At 44.3% G+C, this 22,937-nt stretch overlaps 1 protein-coding gene across 12 annotated transcripts in view; it reads left to right on the forward strand.

Annotated features, from left to right (window-relative positions):
* ADCY7 (adenylate cyclase 7) overlaps nucleotides 1–22,937 on the forward strand; it is a 90,943-nt gene that overhangs the window by 23,679 nt on the left and 44,327 nt on the right. For 9 of the 12 annotated variants that reach the window (XR_014567089.1, XR_014567090.1, XR_014567091.1 and 6 more), the window contains exons 2-3: nucleotides 20,521–21,093; nucleotides 22,217–22,423. Coding sequence is in view for 8 of the 12 variants with exons in the window: in XM_083750467.1 (XP_083606593.1) it covers nucleotides 20,923–21,093; nucleotides 22,217–22,423 (378 nt within the window). In the remaining 4 variants the exon portion in view is untranslated. The remainder of the gene's footprint in view (nucleotides 1–20,520; nucleotides 21,094–22,216; nucleotides 22,424–22,937) is intronic. The other 3 variants (XM_083750470.1, XM_083750471.1, XM_083750472.1) reach the window with 2 other exon arrangements.

Here is a 22,937-nt window from a genome sequence, read left to right on the forward strand (position 1 = left end):
GAGGTCAATGTTGTTGTAAAAGCATCACACGCAAGGCCAAACCGCACATTAGCCTCAGTGAGGCAGTTGCCTAAAGCGGCAGGCTGGGCACAGCTAGGAGGGGTACCAGATCGAGGGCCCTGAGGAGCATGCCTGCCACTGTTTGCTCCTCTCTGGCCACCTTTTTCTTTTCCACCACCTTCAGCATACCGGGGCTTCCTTGGGCCACATCCAGTCACCTCAGGTGGTGGCAAAGGAGGAGAAGTTGAAGGGCAAAAGTTTTGCCTCGAGTGGCAATGTCTTGGGCCGAATGTGGCCATATGCATAGCAAATCAGATTTAGATATGCCAAATCACAAAACACCCCCTTTGATCCTCTTTCATCGTGTCAGAACGATGCCACCCCATGGAGTCTTTCCTTCACTGCCTGGGTCTGGATTAGGCCGTCATGGCTGACACAGAGATGTCAGGTAGATGTCAGGACCCAAGGCCTACAAAAGATGCCTTATGCAGGCCCTGAGAGAACATGTTATCTCTGGTACGTGCTAGTTTGCATCTTAACAATGGCAGTTGAACTGTGTTGACAACATGCATTGTATCATGCATGGAGATCTCTGGATGGCGGGGGTGGAATAATTATCTTCCATGCCTTGTGACAGATGGTGACAAAAGGTGGTTTTGCTTCTTTGCTCACTTAAGAAGGACCGCTCAGATCTATTTTTGGTATGCAATATCTGGCTGATCTTTTGAGATTTAATTTATAGGAACGTGTAAGTTGCTGCCTCATACTGAGTCAGGTAAAGGTAAAGGGACCCCTGACTGTTAAGTCCAGTCACGAACGACTCTTGGGTTGCAGCACTCATCGCTTTACTGGCTGAGGGAGCCGGCGTTTGTCTGCAGACAGCTTCCAGGTCATGTGGCCAGCATGACTAAGCCGCTTCTGGTGAACCAGAGCAGTGCACGGAAATGCCATTTACCTTCCTGCCGCAGCGGTACCTATTTATCTACTTGCACTTTGATGTGCTTTCGAACTGCTAGGTTGTCAGGAGCTGGGACCAAACAATGGGAGCTCACCCCGTTGCGGGGATTCGAACCGCTGACCTTCTGATCGGCAAGCCCTAGGCTCTGTGGTTTAGACCACAGCACCACCCATGTCAGACCACTAGTCTATCTAGCTTAGTATTGTCTACACTGACCGGTAGTGGCTCCTCAAGCTTTTAGATGAGAATCTTTCCTAGCACTGCCATCTTAACCAGTGAGCTATGATTTCTATTTGCTCGCCTTGCCAGAATTGCAAACCAGGATCCAATTGTGGCCAGGGTCATGGCAAAACGAAATGCAAACCCCTGTGACTTCTTGTTATCTCTCCCCCCTCCCTTTAAAAGCAACTTGAGTGTGTACATAAGCAGTCCAATATGCACTGCCTGGACTGTAATGATCAAACATTAAAAGCCTGGGTGTTCAATTGCTAACCCCCCCCGCCGCCGCCGCCGCCATTCATTCTTTCTAAGCATGACAACAGATATTCAATAGTAAGTCTAGCTAGGAATGTGGTTGTACTTGTTTCTGTGCAATGAGTTAAACGAATTTGAGTTGTTGCATGTTGCAGATGCAGGGCTCTTCTGCCCTTCCTCAGGAGGAATAGCTCCAAATTACTGTATTTTTCGCTCCATAGGGCACACCTAGTTTTTAGGGGGGGAAATCAAGGAAAAAAATCTTGGCTAAAGAAGCCATAGCCCCGTGCAGCCTCACTGTTTTGCCTTCCTCTTTAGCCCCGCGCAGCCTCCCCCTGCCGGAGGGGCTGCGCGCGGCTACTCCTGAAGCCTGGAGAGCGAGAGGGGTTGGTGCACACCGATCCCTCTCGCTCTCCAGGCTTCAGTGAAAGCAAAGCATAGCCTCTGGAGCATGGAGGGAGCTTTACCTTTGCGCTTCAGAGGCTTTGCGTTGCTATTGCTGAAGCCAAGGAGCCTGCATTCGCTCCATAGGACGCACAATTTTTGGAGGGGGAAAAGGGCATCCTATAGAGTGAAAAATACAGTAGTTTTAAGGGAAGTAGAATGGGTAATGATTGTCACCATGTTAATTTCACCTGCTTCTCTGGAATGGGCTAGAGCAGAGGTAGGCACCCTAAGGCCCGGGGGCCAGATGTGGCCCAATCGCCTTCTCAATCCGGCCTGCAGACGGTCTGGGAATCAGCGTGTTTTTACATGAGTAGAATTTGCCCTTTTTATTTAAAATGCATCTCTGGGCTATTTGTGGGGCCTGTCTGCTGTTTTTACATGAGTAGAATGTGTTCATTTTCTTCTCTTCCAAAATACAGTCCGGCCGACCACATGGTCTGAGGGAGAGTGGACCAGCCCATGGCTGAAAAAAGGTTGCTGACCCCTGGGTTAGAGAGACCTTCATAGTCAGAAGAACCCCTTGATTGCAGAAGAGGACTCCTTCAGGAGTAGGGCTCTCTTCTGTCAAAACTTTTAGCAGAATACAGGTGGGTCTGTGTTAGGGGGAGGGCAGACGGCTGTTGCTTATGAGCTACGAGAGCTGCTGGAACAACATCTTATTAATTTATTTTTAAAAATTCTAGTTCATAAAGAAATATCAAAATGGTTCACAACAACTGTGCATAAAACTGTACAATTAAAAAAATATATAAAGAGTTGAAACTAGAAATCATGATAACCAAAGATGTATTATTGATTGCATGCATAAGCCTGGCGAAACAGAAAAGTTTTCAGCAGGTGTTTAAAAAGTTGGCACTGAAGATGCCCGTTGCTTCTCTATTTGCCCATCGTTACAGGGCTGAGCCAGTGACAGTAAAGGCTTGGTTTCTTGTTGTCAAATGAGCCTTGGTAAGGACCAAAGATGCTCCTGCAGATGATCTCAGTGATTGAGCTGGGATCTGAGGTTTCAGGTGGTCCCTGCAGTACCCTGGATGTAACTTGTTCAGGGCTTTGTACAAGGAGCTTGAACCTGGCTACCAGCTATTACGTTTTGTACCTGATCTTGGTTGTCTGCTGACCTGGACCTCAGACTGCCCCTTGCTTGAGCCTTTGTTGGGACCTCTGCTTGCGTGGAATCAAACCTTGGACTGGCTTTGGATGTTCCTGCTGTTTGTGTCCACGATATCTTTCATTAAGTGAAAGATCTGCTGCAACCTGGGACACATCTAGGACAAGACAGGGCATTTCTTACTCTCTGCAGACAAACTTGTAGCTTGGAAACTTGCCTTAATGTTAAGTTTGGATCTCCTTGGTGCAACCTGGCCATTGTGCCCCCATCTCCATGGAAGCAGACAAATTGCCCTCTGCAATATTCATTTCAGCCCAAGAGTATATTATTTTCTTGCAACAGGAAGCAGCCCTGAGCAACTTCCTTGTAATGGTTCCTCTTTTCTTAACATGTGCCTCTCTTAATTCAGACCAAGCAGTTTGGTAGCTATGGTTCTTTGGAGAAAATTATGTCTAGATGCCCGTGGGCTCTTGGGTGTTTCCTCTTTCGATGTGTGCTGAATGGAAAGTTTGTCCTTAATTTCCTACCTTATCACTGAATCAACATCCATTTGTAACAGCTGGCACGGCTTCTGCCAATACGTCATAGTTAACGGAGGGGACAAGAAGAAAAGAAATAACCTCCTTTCCACATTTGCTTAAGCGACCTAATTGCTCTTTAGAAAAGCAATGAATTAGTGTTGCAATTCACAAGGAGGTGTGGTGAGAGAGAGCAGATCTCTACATAGATCTAGTAGTGGCTTCTGTTTTGAAAGGAAGCACTTTGAATTACACTTCCTCCTGTCACTTGGATGCAACCTCTCCTGCACTTTCTGCTAAGCAACATTTGTCTGTGTTTGCAATTGCAGAAAGGAAGGAAATGCTGCTATCTTTTTAATATACAAAATGAACTTTGACAGAATGCTGGTTACTCCATATTCTCTCCCGTCTCTTTGTGTCAAGTATTATTTCTTTGGATATTTGTATGCCAACTTTCAGAGCTATACAAACTCACCCCCCGGTTTGTATAATGAATTTTGCTTCAGTTCTAGATTTGTCAGATGTTAAAAAGGGTCTTGCAGCACTACTCGTGTGTGTGTTTCGAGTGACATTGTGTTGTCACGTCGGGCCAATCCAAAAGGTTCCTTCCTTCCTTCCACCAGAGGAAGAAGTCTTCTGTTGGAAGACGAGAACTTTTAGACTAATATACTGCTTTGAAGATCTGCAAGAGCTGGTATAAAAACTTCAAGTTGTAGCCAACTAAGGTATACTCAGAGGAGTTGTTGCTGCTGGCATTTGTCTTTTTGAAAGACAATGGAGTGCACCTTTGAGGGTGAAGTCAAACAACAGAGTGCACCTATGGGGGTGAAGTCAAACTGCTGGAGAACCACGGCACCTTCTGTGGCTGTGGAGTCCATTAACTTGTAATTGCTGCCTCCCATGTTGTTTTTGCTGTGTTAGCAGCACCAAAGTGTCCTGTCTGGGGTGCAAGCTTGGGCAGGACGTATGGGGGTCCTGGGCTGCCCAGACAACAATGCCCCCCTGTCTGCCTCACTGATGTGGTCCAAAGCAGAACAATGCGTTTGGCACCAGCTTGGCTGCAGAAGTTTCCTGAAGGAGGGGTACAACAAGCCACCCAACTCTCTCAGGGACTCTGGATTTGTGCAGGATTTACTCCTTAGCCCTTTCTTCTTCTGAAGATGTCTTGAAAGCCAGCAGGTATGGATTTTTCCTTGAGTTTTACTCCCCAAATCTATCTCATGAATATGCATAGCCTCAAGGCATCCAAGTTTTAGCACCAGAGTTTTCCTTCTCTTAGACAGGATACCTTCCCAGGTTGAGGAGCCACACCTGCCCCTCATTTCCCTGTGCAGCACATGCAAAAACCACCTTCTTGACCATTGGACCCACTCTTGGTCCAGCCCATTGAAATTGGTAGACCTCAGTGAAAAATGTCTACACATTTCAGTGGGTTTTACTCTGAGTAGAATTAACGCTGGATACAGCCCCTTGGAAATAAATCCCAGTGGAGCCAGCAAAAAAAGATAGAAGTCCACAGACACTGAAATAGGTCTATTCTCCTTCTCCCCTTCTTCCAACTTCTTCTGTGATGCTGGCACAGCAACAAAGAGACATGTGCCAGTAGCCTGGGGGCAGGATTGAGCTACTCATGTGTGGTCATGGATGTATGCCAAGTGCTATTATGTTCAGTTTGCCCTTGAAATGCAACCATTAAAAACATTTTTAAAGTGAATGTGTGTGTGTGTGTGTGTGTGTGTGTATATATATATATATGCAGGTTTTGGTGTCCTCGGGTGTCTTCCCGTGTAAAAGTTGGGGTGTCTAGGCGACGTTTCGACGAGGTCTCACTCGTCATCTTCAGGCTGGTGCTTTCGGCTTCTTGTTACTGGAACAGAGCGGGATCTCAATGTTTGAGTTCCTATAAATACTGTAGAGGGGGTGTGGTGTCTAGCCTCCAATGTTCTGGGCAGAGAGGAAGTTCCCAGGCTAGTGTGCCTTTTCTTCTTTTGTTCCTTAATTACTTGAGAGATACCTTGAGTGATTTCTTGAGTGATATCCTGAGTACCACTTAGGTGGGTCATTAGGTGTGGATTAGTTGCTAAAGTCTTTGTGTCTTGACCTCTTGAACTTTGTGAAGAGTTTTCCTGAGAAGATGGCTGTATTGCACTTAGTTGTGCTTTGGCTTGGCTTCGTGTATAGGGGCGAGCTGTGGTTTTGTGGCTTGTGTCAGCCAGATCTGTGTAGGGATTGCAGGGGGGTGCAGCATCCGGAGGTGCCACCATGGATTGGCTACTGGATGGTGTCAGTAATTCATCTGTGGAGAGGGTCTGGGTTTGGGTCTGGTGTGGTTGATTGGTGTTGGCGTTCTGTGTGCCTCTGGATCTGGTGTCAGTTTTTGTGGGGAGGGCTAATTTCCAGATGTCTGGCAAGCGGGATGTGTCGTCACGCTTGTTCATGTTGTGAGGGTGTTTCTCTATCTCGATGGCTTCCATGATTATTCTCTTGTGGTGATGTTCCGTGTTAAAGAGCAATTTGGAATCTGCAAAATTAATTTCGTGTCCTGTTTCTTTCATGTGTTGGAAAAGAGAGGAAGTTTTTTCTTCTTTTTTGACGGCATTCTTGTGTTCTGCGATACGTGCATTTATTCGTCTGTTTGTTTGTCCAATGTACGTGGCTGGGCAGACTTTGCAGGGTATTTCATAGATCCCTTGGTTTTCCAACTGGATTTTATCCTTGGGGTTTCTGAGGATATTGGCTATTTTTTGGTTGGTGCAAAAGGCTGTTTTGATATTGTGTTTATGGAGGATTTTGCTAATTTTATCTGTAGTGCCCTTGATATAAGGAAGGAGGGCCATGCCATTGTTTTCTTCTGTGTCTTGGTTTTTGGGGGGTGTTTCCTTTTGGATTAGCTTCGTAATCCTGTTTTGCTGGTATCCATTGGCAATTAACACATTTGAGAGATTCTGTAACTCAGTTGTCAAGTGGTCTTTGTCAGCCAGGCGTTTGGTTCTGGAGATGAGAGTCTTGGCTACGGAGTTTATTTGTGCAGGGTGGTGGTGTGATTGTGCATGTAAGTAGCGGTTGGTGTGTGTTTTTTTCTGGTAGATAGTGTGTCCTAGGGAGCCATCAGGTTTTTTGTAGATTAGGACGTCAAGGAAGGGAAGTTGGTTGTTGGCTTCTATTTCCATAGTGAATTGTATTTTGGGGTGTAAGTTGTTGAGATGTGTGAGGAAGCTATCCAGTTTTTCCTTCCCGTGTGGCCAAATTACAAAGGTGTCGTCAACATATCTGAGCCAAAGTTTGGGTTTGTGTTCTGACTTGTCTAAAGCATTGGTTTCAAAGTGTTCCATGTACAGGTTTGCGATGACCGGTGAGAGGGGTGATCCCATAGGTGCTCCTTCTATCTGTTTGTATCTTTGTCCATTGTGGATGAAGTACGTGTTGGTTAGGCAGTGGTTGGTCAGGTCCAAGATGTATTCGGGGGGATTGTATTTGTTTTGAATAGCTGTCAAGGCTTCATTAATGGGCACAAAAAACCTGATGGCTCCCTAGGACACACTATCTACCAGAAAAAAACACACACCAACCGCTACTTACATGCACAATCACACCACCACCCTGCACAAATAAACTCCGTAGCCAAGACTCTCATCTCCAGAACCAAACGCCTGGCTGACAAAGACCACTTGACAACTGAGTTACAGAATCTCTCAAATGTGTTAATTGCCAATGGATACCAGCAAAACAGGATTACGAAGCTAATCCAAAAGGAAACACCCCCCAAAAACCAAGACACAGAAGAAAACAATGGCATGGCCCTCCTTCCTTATATCAAGGGCACTACAGATAAAATTAGCAAAATCCTCCATAAACACAATATCAAAACAGCCTTTTGCACCAACCAAAAAATAGCCAATATCCTCAGAAACCCCAAGGATAAAATCCAGTTGGAAAACCAAGGGATCTATGAAATACCCTGCAAAGTCTGCCCAGCCACGTACATTGGACAAACAAACAGACGAATAAATGCACGTATCGCAGAACACAAGAATGCCGTCAAAAAAGAAGAAAAAACTTCCTCTCTTTTCCAACACATGAAAGAAACAGGACACGAAATTAATTTTGCAGATTCCAAATTGCTCTTTAACACGGAACATCACCACAAGAGAATAATCATGGAAGCCATCGAGATAGAGAAACACCCTCACAACATGAACAAGCGTGACGACACATCCCGCTTGCCAGACATCTGGAAATTAGCCCTCCCCACAAAAACTGACACCAGATCCAGAGGCACACAGAACGCCAACACCAATCAACCACACCAGACCCAAACCCAGACCCTCTCCACAGATGAATTACTGACACCATCCAGTAGCCAATCCATGGTGGCACCTCCGGATGCTGCACCCCCCTGCAATCCCTACACAGATCTGGCTGACACAAGCCACAAAACCACAGCTCGCCCCTATACACGAAGCCAAGCCAAAGCACAACTAAGTGCAATACAGCCATCTTCTCAGGAAAACTCTTCACAAAGTTCAAGAGGTCAAGACACAAAGACTTTAGCAACTAATCCACACCTAATGACCCACCTAAGTGGTACTCAGGATATCACTCAAGAAATCACTCAAGGTATCTCTCAAGTAATTAAGGAACAAAAGAAGAAAAGGCACACTAGCCTGGGAACTTCCTCTCTGCCCAGAACATTGGAGGCTAGACACCACACCCCCTCTACAGTATTTATAGGAACTCAAACATTGAGATCCCGCTCTGTTCCAGTAACAAGAAGCCGAAAGCACCAGCCTGAAGATGACGAGTGAGACCTCGTCGAAACGTCGCCTAGACACCCCAACTTTTACACGGGAAGACACCCGAGGACACCAAAACCTGCATTCCTGTACCCGTGAAAATCTACGAAAGCAAATATATATATATATATATACACACATACATACATACATACATACATACATGGAGAGAGAGTCCTAGTCCAATTCTTTGGATAGTTTCTCAAGCTCCTTAGTAACTAATTTATGTTGGCTAGCCTTTGGCAGGTTTGTATTAATTAATCTGTTGATAAAGCTTACCATCAGGGCATGGCACTTGAGTAGGAAGCAAGAGGAACCTGAGACTGTGAAGGAGGGAATGCTGGTTGAAATAAGAGAAATTCCCACTAGTGCTGGTTCAAATAATACATAAGAACTTAAGAGGAGCTGGCTGGATCAGGCCAATGGCCCATTTGCAGACTTCAGGATTTGCTCTCAACATCTACAGCTGAGCATTTGCCACAGAACCTCCATGTTTTACATGTGTTCCTGGGTATATCTTCCACTGGCTAGACATACACTTGTTTACTCAGAGCACTAGACGAGTTTATTTAGGCTTCAGTAGGTAAACGGAAACCTTGTCATAAAACACTCCCAACACTACTCCGCAGCTAGCTGCTCATTGGAGGAGCAGGCATTAGCTCTGTGGGTGGAGCGTATGTCTGGGATGCAGAAGGCCCCAGTTTTAATCCCTGGCATCTCTAGGTAGTGATGGGGAAGACTCTTGGCTCTGAAACCTGGGACAGCTGCTGCCAATCAGTGTAGGGAATATTAAGCTAGATCAGAGTTTCCCAGACTTGGGTCTCCAGCTGTTTTTGAACTCCAGTTCCCATCATACCTGACCACTGGCCTTGCTAGCTGGGGATGATGGGAGTTGTAGTCCAAAAACAGCTGGAGACCCAAGTTTGGGAAACCCTGAGCTAGATCAATAAATAGCTGTCTTATACAAGTATACAAGGCCAATATTCCTGTTGTTAGGTGCTCAAAAATAGCACTTTCTTGCTTTCTCCATCCTTCCAGTTGCTGTCCTGCAATCTGCTTGTGTTACTTTTGGTTGTTTGTTTCTTTAGCTTGCGTCATCCACAGGAGGCATATCTTCATCTCAGCTGCCTCAGTTCAGAAAACACAAGGAGCTTTATTTTCAGCTTTTTCCTGGCTTTTCTGAGCAATTTGCCATCAATTTTCCTAATGGAAGAGTTAAATTAACTTTTATCACATTATTGCTTAGACCACAGCAGCACAAAGCAAAGTTATGAAATTTAAACCAGATGGCAGCAATTACAAGGATTTACCTTAAAAAACAGAACAATACTCGCTATTTAAAATTGATAATTAGCGAAACTGTTCATTGGATTAAATAAAATTAAAAGGAAATATTAAAGCATTTTAAAACACATTCTTAAAATAACAGGCATTACTTATGCAGTGCAAAACATTATAAACTTGTATCAAGGTGCATTTCTCAGGTTTGCAAATTTCCAGCAGTAGTACCGTACAGCAGTAGTACCGTAGCCACATACTTTCCTCTGCATATAGCAGGCTTCCTGCAAAGATTGCAACTGTTTGTTCCACATACCGATTAGTCGCTTTTAGCAAGAAACACAGCTTCCTTTTAGCTGACTACAACCGGCTGGCTGGCTTGACCAATAAGGAACTTTGAGCAATTCTTCCCTTAATTCCTTTCTACCGAAGCACCAAACTCCTTTGTTGCAGTCAGATAACAAGCATATAACACTTAATGCTCCTAATGTAAAGGTAAAGGTACCCGTACGGCCAAATCGTGACCGACTCTAGGGTTGCGTGCTCATCTCGCTCAAGAGGCCGGGAGCCGGCGCCGTCCGAAGACACTTCCGGGTCAGCGTGACAAAGCTGCAACTGGTGAGCCAGCACCAGTGCCGCACATGGAAACGCCGTTTACCTTCCCGCTATAAATCAGTACCTATTTATCTACTTGCACTTAGGGGTGCTTTCGAACTGCTAAGTGGGCAGGAGCTGGGACCGAACGACGGGAGCTCACCCTGCTGCGGGGATTCGAACCGCCGATCTTACTGAGGTTCCTCAGTCCTAGGCACTGAGGTTTTACCCACAGCGCCACCCACGTCCCTGCATGCTCCTAATGACAAGGAAGTTAATATCAAGCAAGCTTGGCAATGCCTACTTTCCAAGGAAACCTCATTCAGCTTCCAAGGGATCCAGGTAATTCCAGGAACACCTGTTTGAAAGCTACAGGACGGTAGATTCATTACAGTTTAATTTTACGTAGACAACCAGAGGAGTGGGTAAAAAAATCTTCATTTTATTGAAAGCTGTATTAAATGGACATATGGAAAGGTGAAAGGTAAATCAGGGGCTTATTATAAACTCCCAACGCCCACCACTTACTCGGCCAAGTTTTAATGTGAAATCTCATCTTATGCATATTTACCTGGAGGTTAGTTCCATTATGTTTAATGGAATGTACTCTCAGGTAATTCTGCACAGGATTGCAGCATTAATAAAAATGAATGCATTTTTGTGCCTGGCTGTTCCTACTGTACATATACGCATTATCTAATTTTGGCAGAATATGAGTGCCATCAGGTCTCTATAAATGGTTTTGGTGAGTATGGAAAAAACCAACCTCTGGCTGTAGCAGCTAGTGGGTGTGGGCCTTTGTCGTGAGACTTGTCAACTGTTCTCCAGTCAGAATGAAATTGTCTGGGTAAACTGTTGCCACGGAAATAGATGCCTGTGGTTATTGCTGTGTGCAGGAGGGGTTTGTGTGCTTTTTGAAGTCGGAAAGTTGCTTTGAAAGCATGGGCCCTTTTTATATTGCTTCCTCACCCTGAACTCCCTTACATTACTTGCAATCAGCAAGGGGCAGAGCATTAGCAAATTGGCTTTTCCTGCAAATGACACGTTGCTGTTATGGAACGCAGCTTCTACCACAATGCGTTGGTACCATTTATAGCTGCTACCTTTCTCAGCTGCACAACATTTTGATTCTGCAGAACACTTTGGATCCTTATCATTTGAGGGGAGGGAAATTAAAGCAATCTGGTAAAATAGATTACTGCTGTCCCCATTTTACAGCTAGGGAAAGAAGGCTAAAGGCGACAGTGCCTTTCCCTAACACATAGTGGGGCTGTGGCAGGGACTGTCAGGAGTGTTATCATTTATGTTGCATTTATACCCCATCTTTTTCTCCAAGGAGCTCAGAGTGGTGTACAGTGGTGCCTCGGGTTACATACGCTTCAGGTTACAGACGCTTCAGGTTACAGACTCCACTAACCCAGAAATAGTACCTCAGGTTAAGAACTTTGCTTCAGGATAAGAACAGAAATTCCCCGGCGACAGCACAGCAGCAGCGGGAGACCCCATTAGCTAAAGTGGTGCTTCAGGTTAAGAACAGTTTCAGGTTAAGAACGGACCTCCAGAAAGAATTAAGTTCTTAACCCGAGGTACCACTGTACATGGTTATGCCCTGCCTTATTTAATCCCCACAGCAACTCTGTGAGGTAGAGGTTGGCTGAGAGGCAGCAAGTGAGCTTCATGGCTGAGTGGAGATTTGAACTCTGGAATCCCAGGTCCTAGTCCAACCACTCTTAACCACTACACTAAACTGGCTCATTTGACCTGGGGCAATGCAGGCTCAAATGTCTACAGCCATGACATTCACTGGGTGATGTGTCTCTTGGCCTGACCTCGTTGTGAGGGGTGGGGTGGAGGAGAGGAACTATGTCCACTGCCCCGAGTCTTGTGGAGTAAGGGTGGAATAAACTGTCATAAATATAATATGCGGGATAGTGGAATTTAACTTGCAGGGCGAGTGTTGGGCATACAGGCTTGCTGGCGATAGTACTTTCAGGGAGAAATGTTTCTTGTGAGGGTGGGGTAATGGGACAGAGGAGCACCCTGTCAGCAAGCATCAAACTGCTTGCTGTTTCTGTTTTGCTTGAGTTCACAGAAACTTCCACATCTCTTTCAGCTATGTCTAAAAAGGGGAAGCTTTCTAAACTTCTGTTCCGTAAAAGGAGTCCTCAGATCTCTTATCCGTCATCCATATTAAGGTAGATCTACTATAAATGCCCCCAGATGCTAGTGTTTAAAGCAAATAAGCCAGTGTTTGCTGAACATTCAGCAAGTATTGACCTGGTGTCAGCTAACAGATATAATCTTATAGGAAGGTGGCAATCTTAAGTCATTTTAGCACCCGGGGCAGAATGTGCAAAAGGTTACTCCTCACAATAGCATGCTGGTTAAAGTCAGGAACCTCAGAGGCAGTGTCGGGAGGGTGTTTATGTGCTGTGGAAGCCTCGCCCCTTTCAGACCCCCCCCCCCCCGAGTTAAAATCCTCTTTCTCATAGATGGGCAAGGAAAAGCATGTAAGCAATACTCTTCTTTCAGGGGGTGCCAGTTGCTGTTGTTATTATTATTACAGTTTATTAATTTATATGCTTCTTAACTGGCTTGACACCAGTTTATGTAATTTCCTTAAGTTATATTTCTCTGTGTTGCAGATTACTGGGGAAAAATTACATCCCTCAGGATTGGCAGTCCCTAATGTAGCCCCATGCAACTGCCTGACATGTCACTTGCCTGTGTTGTTAAACATCTTGATTCAGGGGCTAATTTTCAGGGGGCAACTTTTCTTCTTCATCATACAATAAGTTTTTTGGTATCCTTATATGCTTCCTGTATTCTAGAATATGAGAGGTAATGAAGGGCTACCTCACTTTTGAGGACACTGTTTGCAAAGAAGTAGAATTTTAAAATAGGTCACTGGAAACTTAAAAAGGATAATTGGGGTTATTGATTTAAACAGTTGTTAAGATCAGTTGCAAGTTAGCTTTGGCTGGAGAAAAAAAAATCTATCCATGGGGCATAATGAGGAACCTGGTGATCATGAACAAATTGTGTATCTTAAGCTTGGAAAGGCACAAATTATATTTGACTCCCACACTGGTCCGATAGCCTTCAGTGCACCCTGGGGCTAGCTTGCTTATGAAAATCATTGTTATGAAAGTAATGTTCTTGCCTGGAACAAATTGTGAAGTTAGTAGGTTGAACAGTTTTTCCGTTTGAGGTGCGAAGCTTACGTCCAACAACCTTGGCTGCGTGTAGATCGATAGAACCTTGATAGTTTGGTTTTTGATGGGGGTACTCCCCAGGTCATTGCAGGCCAACAATGGCCAGTGATCACAAGAATCATGAGAAGAGCCCTGCTGGATCAGGCCAAAGGCTCATCTAGTCTAGCATCCTGTTCTCACAGTGGCCAAGCAAGCCTACAAGCAGGACATGAGTGCAACAGCGCTCTCCCTACCTGCAATTCTCAGCAATGGGTGTTCAGGAACATGCTGCTTTGGAGATAGATGGTTCCTGGGCCATTTGAACCTGGGGCATGCTGCTGTGAGCTGCACTCTGCCACGACACTGATGGATACTGCCTACTCCTGCTTCCTCCATGCTTGGGTGTCTTGACAGCAATAAGCTGTATGAGTTAAATCCAATCAAAAAGCCAGGATGATGGCTGCTTATGAAATATACAACACATTTAGTTGTGTGCTCTCTAATTATTATTTTTTTGTTCTTTGTGCTTGCTTTTTTGTGTGGAAATATATCTCTAATTTGTAATGTATCTCTAATGGACCATAAAGAAGGCTGATCACCGAAGAATTGATGCTTTTGAATTATGGTGCTGGAGGAGACTCTTGAGAGTCCCATGGACTGCAAGAAGATCAAACCTCTCCATTCTTAAGGAAATCAGCCCTGAGTGCTCACTGGAAGGACAGATCCTGAAGCTGAGACTCCAATACTTTGGCCACCTCATGAGAAGAGAAGACTCCCTGGAAAAGACCCTAATGTTGGGAAAGATGGAGTGCACAAGGAGAAGGGGACGACAGAGGATGAGATGGTTGGATAGTGTTCTCGAAGCTACCAGCATGAGTTTGACGAAACTGCGGGAGGCAGTGGAAGACAGAAGTGCCTGGCGTGCTCTGGTCCATGGGGTCACGATGAGTCAGACACGACTAAACGACTAAACAACAACAACATATCTCTAATTTGTAGTTAGGTGTGTGATTATGAATTCCCAGTTACTGGTTACCAATAAAGTGGCAGACAATGTGAAATGGTGCATGGAGAATCATCATCTCGGGTTAATTTTTCTGTAGTAGTTACACATCTTTTCCTCCCCTTTTCCCACCTGGGAATGCAGGTGGGGATCCCCAATCCATTAAAACAAAACAAAACCCTTTATGGTGATATAATGCTGAGGTTCATGCACAAAACAAATCCATGGTTTTAAACCATGGCTTGGTGTTATTTGTGAATCCTGCCCATCAGTTTAACTATGGGTTGTTTACTGCTTACAAACCTTGGTTTTCTTTAGCTATGGTTTTTCATTACATACAAACCCAGCACCCATCTTCAACCATGGCTTGCTTAGCGATCCCACACCAGACATTCACAGAGCTGAAAAGGTTTGAGGTAACCAGTAGTTGAAAAATTAAATAGAAATTTTGGAGAAACAAGCCATGGTTTGTTTGTGAGGTAACCCATCGTTTTTTAACAAACCATGGATTAGCTTTAGAGTGAACCCAACCAGTATTTAATTTCTGAGATTTTCAGCTAACGGAACAAAAAGGATATTTTATATAAATACATACATACATTCTTTACAGTAAATTTAATGGCTAGCCAAAAAACTGAAGGAAGATCATGTATTTGTGGACATCTCTTCATTTGACTGATGTGTTTCCTTTTGATCTCCTCTTATGAGAATTTTATGGTCCGCATTAACCTTTGCCTATAAACAAGTAGAACCACTGCTTTGCCAGTCCTGTGAAAACCAACAGTGCATTTGAAGAAAACAAAAAGGCATAAAGTGTGATGACCTGCTGTCTACTCCATAGACTGCAAAGATGAGCTGTTAGCGTCTGCTTTTCTGAGAACGATTAAACTTAGCAAAGTACAATTCCTTTTCTTTGTTTTACTTTCAGTTAAATTTGGATTGGCTTTTCTCTGCTACAGTGTCTGCACCAACACTTCATTTATTTATTTTTAGTCCTCAACATCCCATAGCAATCTTTGCATATTTCCTGTATGTGCCCATTGTGTAAACGAAAATCTGTTTCTTCATTCAGTCCTTCCTTATTGGATCAGGAGAGATTCTGTGTTTTTTGTGGGTTCCAGAGCCTTGCAGTCAAAAGCCAGCTGTGCCTAAAGCAATCATTGGGCACTTGCAAAGGGAAAAGTTATTGTCCAAGACCCTGATGAGGTTCCACAGTTAAACTGTGGAACTCACTCCCACAAGAGGTAGCGATGGCCACCAACTTGGATGGAGGATAAGGCTCACAGTGGCTTCTAGCCACAATAGCTGTGTTCAACCTCCACTATCGGAAGCATTGTGCCTCTGAATACCAGTTGCAGGGAATCACAGTGGGGAGAGCATTGTTTCTTGTGACCTTCCCATTGGGGCATCTGCTTGGCCTCTGTGAGAATAGAATGCTGGACTAGATGGGCCTTTGGCCTGATGCTACAGAGCTCATCTTGTGTCCTTATGTGCCTTGTGTTTTAAACAGAGTCAAAGTTTTTTCCCCTGGTGTTGAAGATACAGGTTCTGTGTGTGACAAACAGGTGATTCCGCAAGGGGGCACTCTGCAAGGGTTATGTAAGAGGGCCACAGAGGGTCAAATTCAGCGTGAGTCATGTAGAAGCTGGTTATGTCGATCGGGGAAAATATTTGGTGTGATAAATGGATTCAAATGTGGGCTGGAAATCAAATTAAAACTTGTGGAGTATTGTATTTTGTCTGACAAATATACGAGGCATGTGGGGGCGAATTGTCTTGAGAAGGCCAGTGGCATACTGAAATATGACAGCTCCCTGTGGTGCAAGAATAGCTGTATATTTAATTGCAAGAAAATCGATTGATTGGTTTTACTGAGGGTTTTGTCCCCTGGGTTCAGAAAAAGGACAACCCAGAGTCCAAGGTTTGTTCTTTCTTTCTGGTCATGGCTCATTAGGGAGAAACTCAAAGCCACAGCCTTGGTTCAGGTGTTACACTAAGCCAAGCTTCATGGCAGCCTGCTCCTCCTTTGCTTTATTTATTATTTGTTTACTGTGTTTACATCTCACGTCTTCTCCAGTAAGCTCAAGGTAGTGCATGTGCTCCTTCCATTTTCCATCTTACCCTCACACAGCTGCCTTGTGATGCAGCTTAGGCTGAGAGATGAACAGCCCCAGGTTACCCAGTGGGCTTCATGGATGAGTGGGGACTTGAACCCTGGGCTCCCAGGTCCTGGTCCAGTGCTCCCAACCGCTACACCCACCTCACTGGTTCTCATGGTAAGCTGCTAATCATGGTTTACTGTAATGTGTGAACTCCACCTCTGAGACTTCCCTTGAGAAGCTCAGCTGATGAGTAGGAGTTCAATCCTGCTTGGTCCCTGTCTCCTCCTGCACCCAGCTGGCCAACTGTGACAAATGGGTAGGACCACCCACTTGTCATTGGCCTGATGGGGAGAAGATAAAGATCTCTCCCACCAGGGCCCAAAAAAGGTTCCCCACCCCTGTTTTCAAGTATGAAATCAGTCTGCTTAATTATCTGTCCTTGCCTATTGTAGGACTGCTTATTTGAGTGCCCAGGTGCAGGAGTCAAGAGTGAAGGGGGTCGGAGGAGGCTATTCCCAGAGACAGAGGCAAAGGAGGCCTCTTACTTTCATCTTTTCAATTTAGTGTTGATAAATGAGCCTTTGGGTAACTAAAAACAAGGCATTGTAAGAAGATCAAGGCTTTTTTTTATTGCTGAAGGTCAGTAAGGCTTTGCTTTAATCAAATGTCAAAACATTTCACCAAGTCGGGTGACTCCCTCCCTGTACAGTCTGCTTCATCCTTGCTTCGTTATAAATAGCTGTTGTGTGGGCTCCTATAGTCTGAGGTCAAGAAGCTCCCAACGGCAGGAAGTGCTTCTGCCTGCAACAGCTTCATTTGTCTCAGAGGAGGAAGTAGACACATGCATGTGTGGGACGTCTCTCTCCAGACATGCCAGGATTAATGCCGAGACCCCACACACATCCCGGGTGTATGGCCACATCCACACCATCCCACTTTGAAAAGCGCTATGATACCGCTTTAGGCAGCCATGGCTTCCCCCAAAGAAGCTGTAGTCTACTAAGGGTGCTGAGAGTTTTTAAGGGACCCTTATTGCCTTCACAGATCTACAGTTCTCAGAGTTCCCTGTGAAGGAAGGATGGATTGTTAAACCATTCTGGGAGGGGGAACAGGGCTCCCATCACACACCATTGACCATTCTAGGTAGGGGCGATGAGAGTTGAAATCCAGCCACATCTGAAGGGCACTCCTGGATGAGAGTTCATTATTCAGAGAGGAAGAGGGAGCCAAAACCCCCACTGTCCAAATCTTTGTGTGCACATAGACTAGGTTTCTGGGTCCTGACCAAGATCTTTTGTTTTCAGTTAAACCTCAAAACAATTGGTTCAGCCTTTAGGACTTTCCCTGTTGGGTACCATTGCTAACATCAGCAGGACTCATTGTGTACTCCTGTATATTTTAAGTAACCATTTTATCACTGGCAGATAACTGGCCTACATCTGGTTTTGCTTACCCGTTTTCTTCTGGGGCTCTCTTCCTATTGAATTGGAGCCAAGGGGTGCCATGGAGATGGATGCTTTGTACCAAAGCAGCTGCAGTTACAATACCAAGTCCTCAAGTTCTTCCCAAGCCATGCTTAGCCCTCTTTTTTCCCTTTGCCCCCTCCCTATAGTTCACTTACTTCCTATAGGAAGTCTTTCCTGATACTAGATTTCATATATTGACCCACTTTTGAAAGCCATTGGTTATTACTAGATAACTGTAATTTGTTCATTGTCCATTGTTCATGTAATGCTGCTGTTGCCATGGAAGTAATTTTGCTCCCAGTGTTTGCATCCGTCAGCTTCAGGTTTTATATTTCGGGGTTTTTTAAGTCTGGCTATTCATGTCTGGTACAGCTGTGTTTGGGGGGGGGGGGAACCCCACCCATCCTGGTTTTAGGCTTGTGAGTCAACTGCACATGTATGTTAATTCTGGAGAGAATTACAATCAGAGTAGAATACTGTTAGTGGACTAGGAACTGGGTTCAATATTTTAATGTGCTGTAGGCTACATGCACATGTGTATGCTGTCTTGGGAGTAAGACCCAGTGGACCAGCCTCGCTCTTTTGTGTACAGGGATGGTTTGTTACAAACTGCGGGGTAACTTTAGGAAAACCTCAGTTCGCTCACTGTGTAAATGGAAATAATACTAGAAATATCCTCTCAGGTGTCTCATTATTATTACTATTAATTACCCAGGCTTTACTCTAAGGTTCCAGGGTTGATTACACCAATTAAAACACAATGTTAGAAACTGTTTAAATCAACCTGCAATCATATAAATGAGGTCCTAAATATCTCGGATGTGTCCCTGTATTGGGAAGTTTTTAATGTTTGATGTTTTATTATGGAAGCCACCCAGAGTAGCTGGGGCAGCTCAGCCAGATGGACGGGGTATAAATAATAAAATTATTACTATTATTTATTTCAAAAGCCAGGGTCAAGAAGTGTGTTTTCTGTATTCGCTGAAATTTGTATAATGAAGGTACCAGACCAGCCTTTGTGAGGAGAGAATTCCACAACTTTGGGGCCACCAGAGAATTCCCCCTCCCAGGCTGCCATCATCTGACCTCTGAGGGTAGAGGAACTAGCAAGAGGGGCCCCTCTACCAGTCTTAGCCCCTGAGGACATCTGTAGGGAAGGAGGTGGTTTTTCAAGTATTTGCAGTCTGATTCATTTAGGGCTATAAACACTAACATGGGTACTTTGAATTGGGCCCTAGAACTAAATGCTAATCCCATAGAAGAGAGTCCGTCCATCCCCTAAATTTCTAGTACAGAACTAGATGGTTAAAGTATGAAATTGTGAACTGTTGTGAGGACACAGTTGGCTGGACAGTATAGAAATGTCAGAACAAAATAAATGTACTTTCTAGGGCTTCAACGATTATTTAAGTTTAGTTAAAATGCATATTAGTTTTCTCTATCAAATACTAATACTTAAAAACAGCACACTAGAAAAACTGCAGCTGGAAAGCCCCTTCTCAGAAGAGGCATCCTCCCCTGTCTTGAACACAGGATAAATGCCTTTTTGTTGATTATGTCTGCTATGACACACCATCCAAAATAATTATTTCATTGATTCGAAACTATTGTTTCAACACACAGAGAGACATTAATGGATAGACGTAAAACCACATGATTCATCAGCCAAAATTTCTTTAACCAGGTGACATCTCTAATGCAGCTTTGGAATTCACCACAAAGTTTTCTCCCTTCTTCTTTTTGGCTTCAGAGGAAGAAAACAATCATGTTCCACAGCTAGCATAGCTTCTTAAGTTGGCTAGTGAAAACATTTGCCTCCAGTCAAGCAAATTGGTGGAGGGCATTCCTCTTCCACCAATTTGCTTGTCATGGTTGATCGTTCTCCTTGGCCAGCATAGTCACCAAGTGGAGGAGGGATGGAATTATCAGTTTCTTCCTCCACTTACCTACTTGCTTACCTACTTACCTACTTGCCTTGGTCCAACTTTCCTCTGAATACCAGTTGCTGGAAACCACAGGAGGGGAGAGGGCTCTTGTGCTCGGGTCCTGCTTACGGGTTTCCCATGGGCATCTGGTTGGCCACTGTGAGAACAGGATGCTGGACTAGATGGGCCACTGGCCTGATCCAGTTGGGCTCTTCTTGTAGCCTTAATCCCTTGCCTGCATAGAATTGCTGGTTGCCTGTGACTACTGGGTGACTTGTTAAATACAAGGCTGCTCTAATATTTCCCACGAACCTTTTAACAATGTACTTGGAGCGGGTGGGGGTGGATAATGGCAGGATGAATGAAAAGGACTACAATACTGAATATTGCAGGAGAAAAACGGTTGAGTAATAATCATTCGCTGACAACAATGTTACAGTATTTTGTTACCATAAGACGAGCATCATGTTTAAAGGGATCGTTGTTGTGACTCATCCTGAGAGGAGGAAAGGTGTGTGTATTTTGCCCTTGTTGTTAAATAATATTTACTTTATTGGGGCTGAGGAACATGCACTCTTCTTAGACAAAGACGCACCTGCTATACTTGAAACATTTTTTAAAATGCACAAAACCCTATCTCTCTCTGTCTTTCCTCTGCAGTTTGCCCCACAAAGCAGTAATCTGAGGGAATAACTGACAGCTTGTGCAAGATGTTTGAATGAACACGGCGAAATAGAAGCAGCCTCCCATCCGCAGCACAAATAGCAATCAAGTCTGGAAGAAGAAGGGGGGGGGGTGGACACCATGTGTGGAACTGTTGATGAGTAGCACATGGCTTGGGAGCGGAGGAGGAGGAGGGTGCTTCTCTTCCAATTTATGCTGAGATCTGGAGGACTTAATGCTTATAAGAAGAGATGCGAACGCAGAGCGCGAGTCTGCTGATGTGGCCAAACAAGGCAGACCCAGCAGCTACTTGACCAGAGGTGGCTACTTGGAGCAGTGCAGACCTGCCTTGCCTATCGCGAGGGGGAGAGGCACCACCGTGGCCCAGCCAGAATTAAGATGCCAGCGAAAGGCAAATACTTCTTCAACGAGAATGAAGGCTGCAAGATAACAGATCCTTTGTACGAGAAGTACCGCTACTCAAGCCAACAGCATCCCCTCCTCTTCTTCCTGCTCTTCATCGTCATTGCCTATTGTGCGACCCTCATCGTCGTTCTCCTCACCCAGCATGTGAGTAGATATAGATGCCTCTGTTCTTGCTCTTCGGGCTCTGGAATGAAGTCCCGAAGTAATTTGCTCTAGGTTATAAAAGGGATCTGTAGCAAGAGGGGCACCAGACGCTTCATTTTCCAGTTGTGCTAGTTCAGGTCAGTGTGCATTCATTCGTAGCAGCCAAAAACACCTAGAAAAACTGAGATCAGTACACAGGGGGAGAGGGAGGATTTGCTAAGGTGCTGCACATTTCTAAGGAGCTTTAGAGTCCAATACCGAGCTTAAATCTAATTGTTACCAGAATACAATACTATCAGCAGGGATTGCTTCTGAGTACCAAGTTGTGAATACTTGAAGTATTTATACAATGTGAGGTTTTGTTGCTGTAGTAGGAGTTATACTTTTATCCCGGCAGTGGGGGATAGGTTCTAAGCTGCACTAACAGAGCCAGTGGGATTTCCAGTTTAAAAGTTGCAAAGCAGAAATGGAAGGATCTCCCAGTTTCTCATTTTTTCAATAGTCAATTCAGTTCTCCACATTTTGAAGCAATTTGCAATTTTTCAATTAAAAAAAAAATCCATATGAAAATTCAACAGCATTTAAATGTGTACTATTCCCTAATAGACACATTTTTATATGCAATTTTGACTAAAGTGCAAATTTTTGAAAGCAATTTTCTATAAAATAGTGCAGTTTTGTACGTTATTTGCACTGATACCTTCATTTTCTCATGCTTTCTCATTATATATGCATATATTTGTAAACACTGGTTGGCTGGATAACAGCATCACAGAATTTGGATAGGTATGGATTTCAGAGGATAACTATGTTTTGATTCACATATTGTTTTGAAAAGTTCAAATTTCATAGTCTCGAACTGAAACAATTTCCTTCCCTTGTGACCAGGAATGATGGGAATTGTAGTCCCAACAACATACAGAGAGGGTTCTCTGCTTCTAGGGTAGATGATCAAATATACCAGGTCACACATAGGGAGCTTCTTGTGTTGCTAGTGTGCTTTAGTTTATGAAGTTCTGATGCCTATAAAAGTTTAGACTGTTGGGAGATTGTGCTATGGAAGAATGAGAACACGCATACAGTCTCTGGTGTGTGTTTTGGTGACTTTTGTTTTATTTTTTAGCCACCGGGAGATCATCTTGCCTACCTTATTACAGTCGGCACAGCATTCATAATTTTCATAGTCATGTATGTTCTGGTTTATTTCGAATACTTCTTTTGGTGTCGGCTGAAATTGTTTGCTGTTGTGATTTGGATCTGCTTGCTGGCCATAGGATATGTCTCCATTTTTGCCACAGGGAAGACACCTCAACTTGCTGCATGGGAACAGGTATTTTAATTTTTATCTATTGATCTGTCACCTGCTCCTTCCTCCAAGCTGCTCATGGTATTGAATAGAGTCAGGCTTCCTCCAAAATCTTGGGCTGCATGCACCCCATATTTTTAAAGCACATTCCCCCCAAAGAGTCCTGGAAACTGTAGTTCGTTAAGGGTGTTGAGAAATGTAACTCTCTGAAGGGGGTACATTACAGTCTCCAGGATTCTGCTTGGGGTGGGGACTGTATTTTGAATGTGCTTTTTAAAGATATGGCATGTCTTCATCTAACCTCTCCCATGAGCCATTGATGAAAGGTCACCCAGTGAGCCTCATGGGTGAGCAAGGATTGCAACCTGGGTTTCTCTAGTCTTAAGTCCAAATATTTTGCCCACTGGCTCTGGGAAGGAATGTGTTTCTGCTGTGTTTATATACACTCATTTAAAAATGCATGCTTTAAAACAAAACACAACTGCCTTCAAATCTGGGGCTGTCTGAATATCCCCAGACACTGCTCATTATGCAAATG

This window comes from Podarcis gaigeae, assembly GCF_964106915.1.
Source record: "Podarcis gaigeae genome assembly, chromosome: 8".
NCBI lineage: Eukaryota > Metazoa > Chordata > Lepidosauria > Squamata > Lacertidae > Podarcis > Podarcis gaigeae.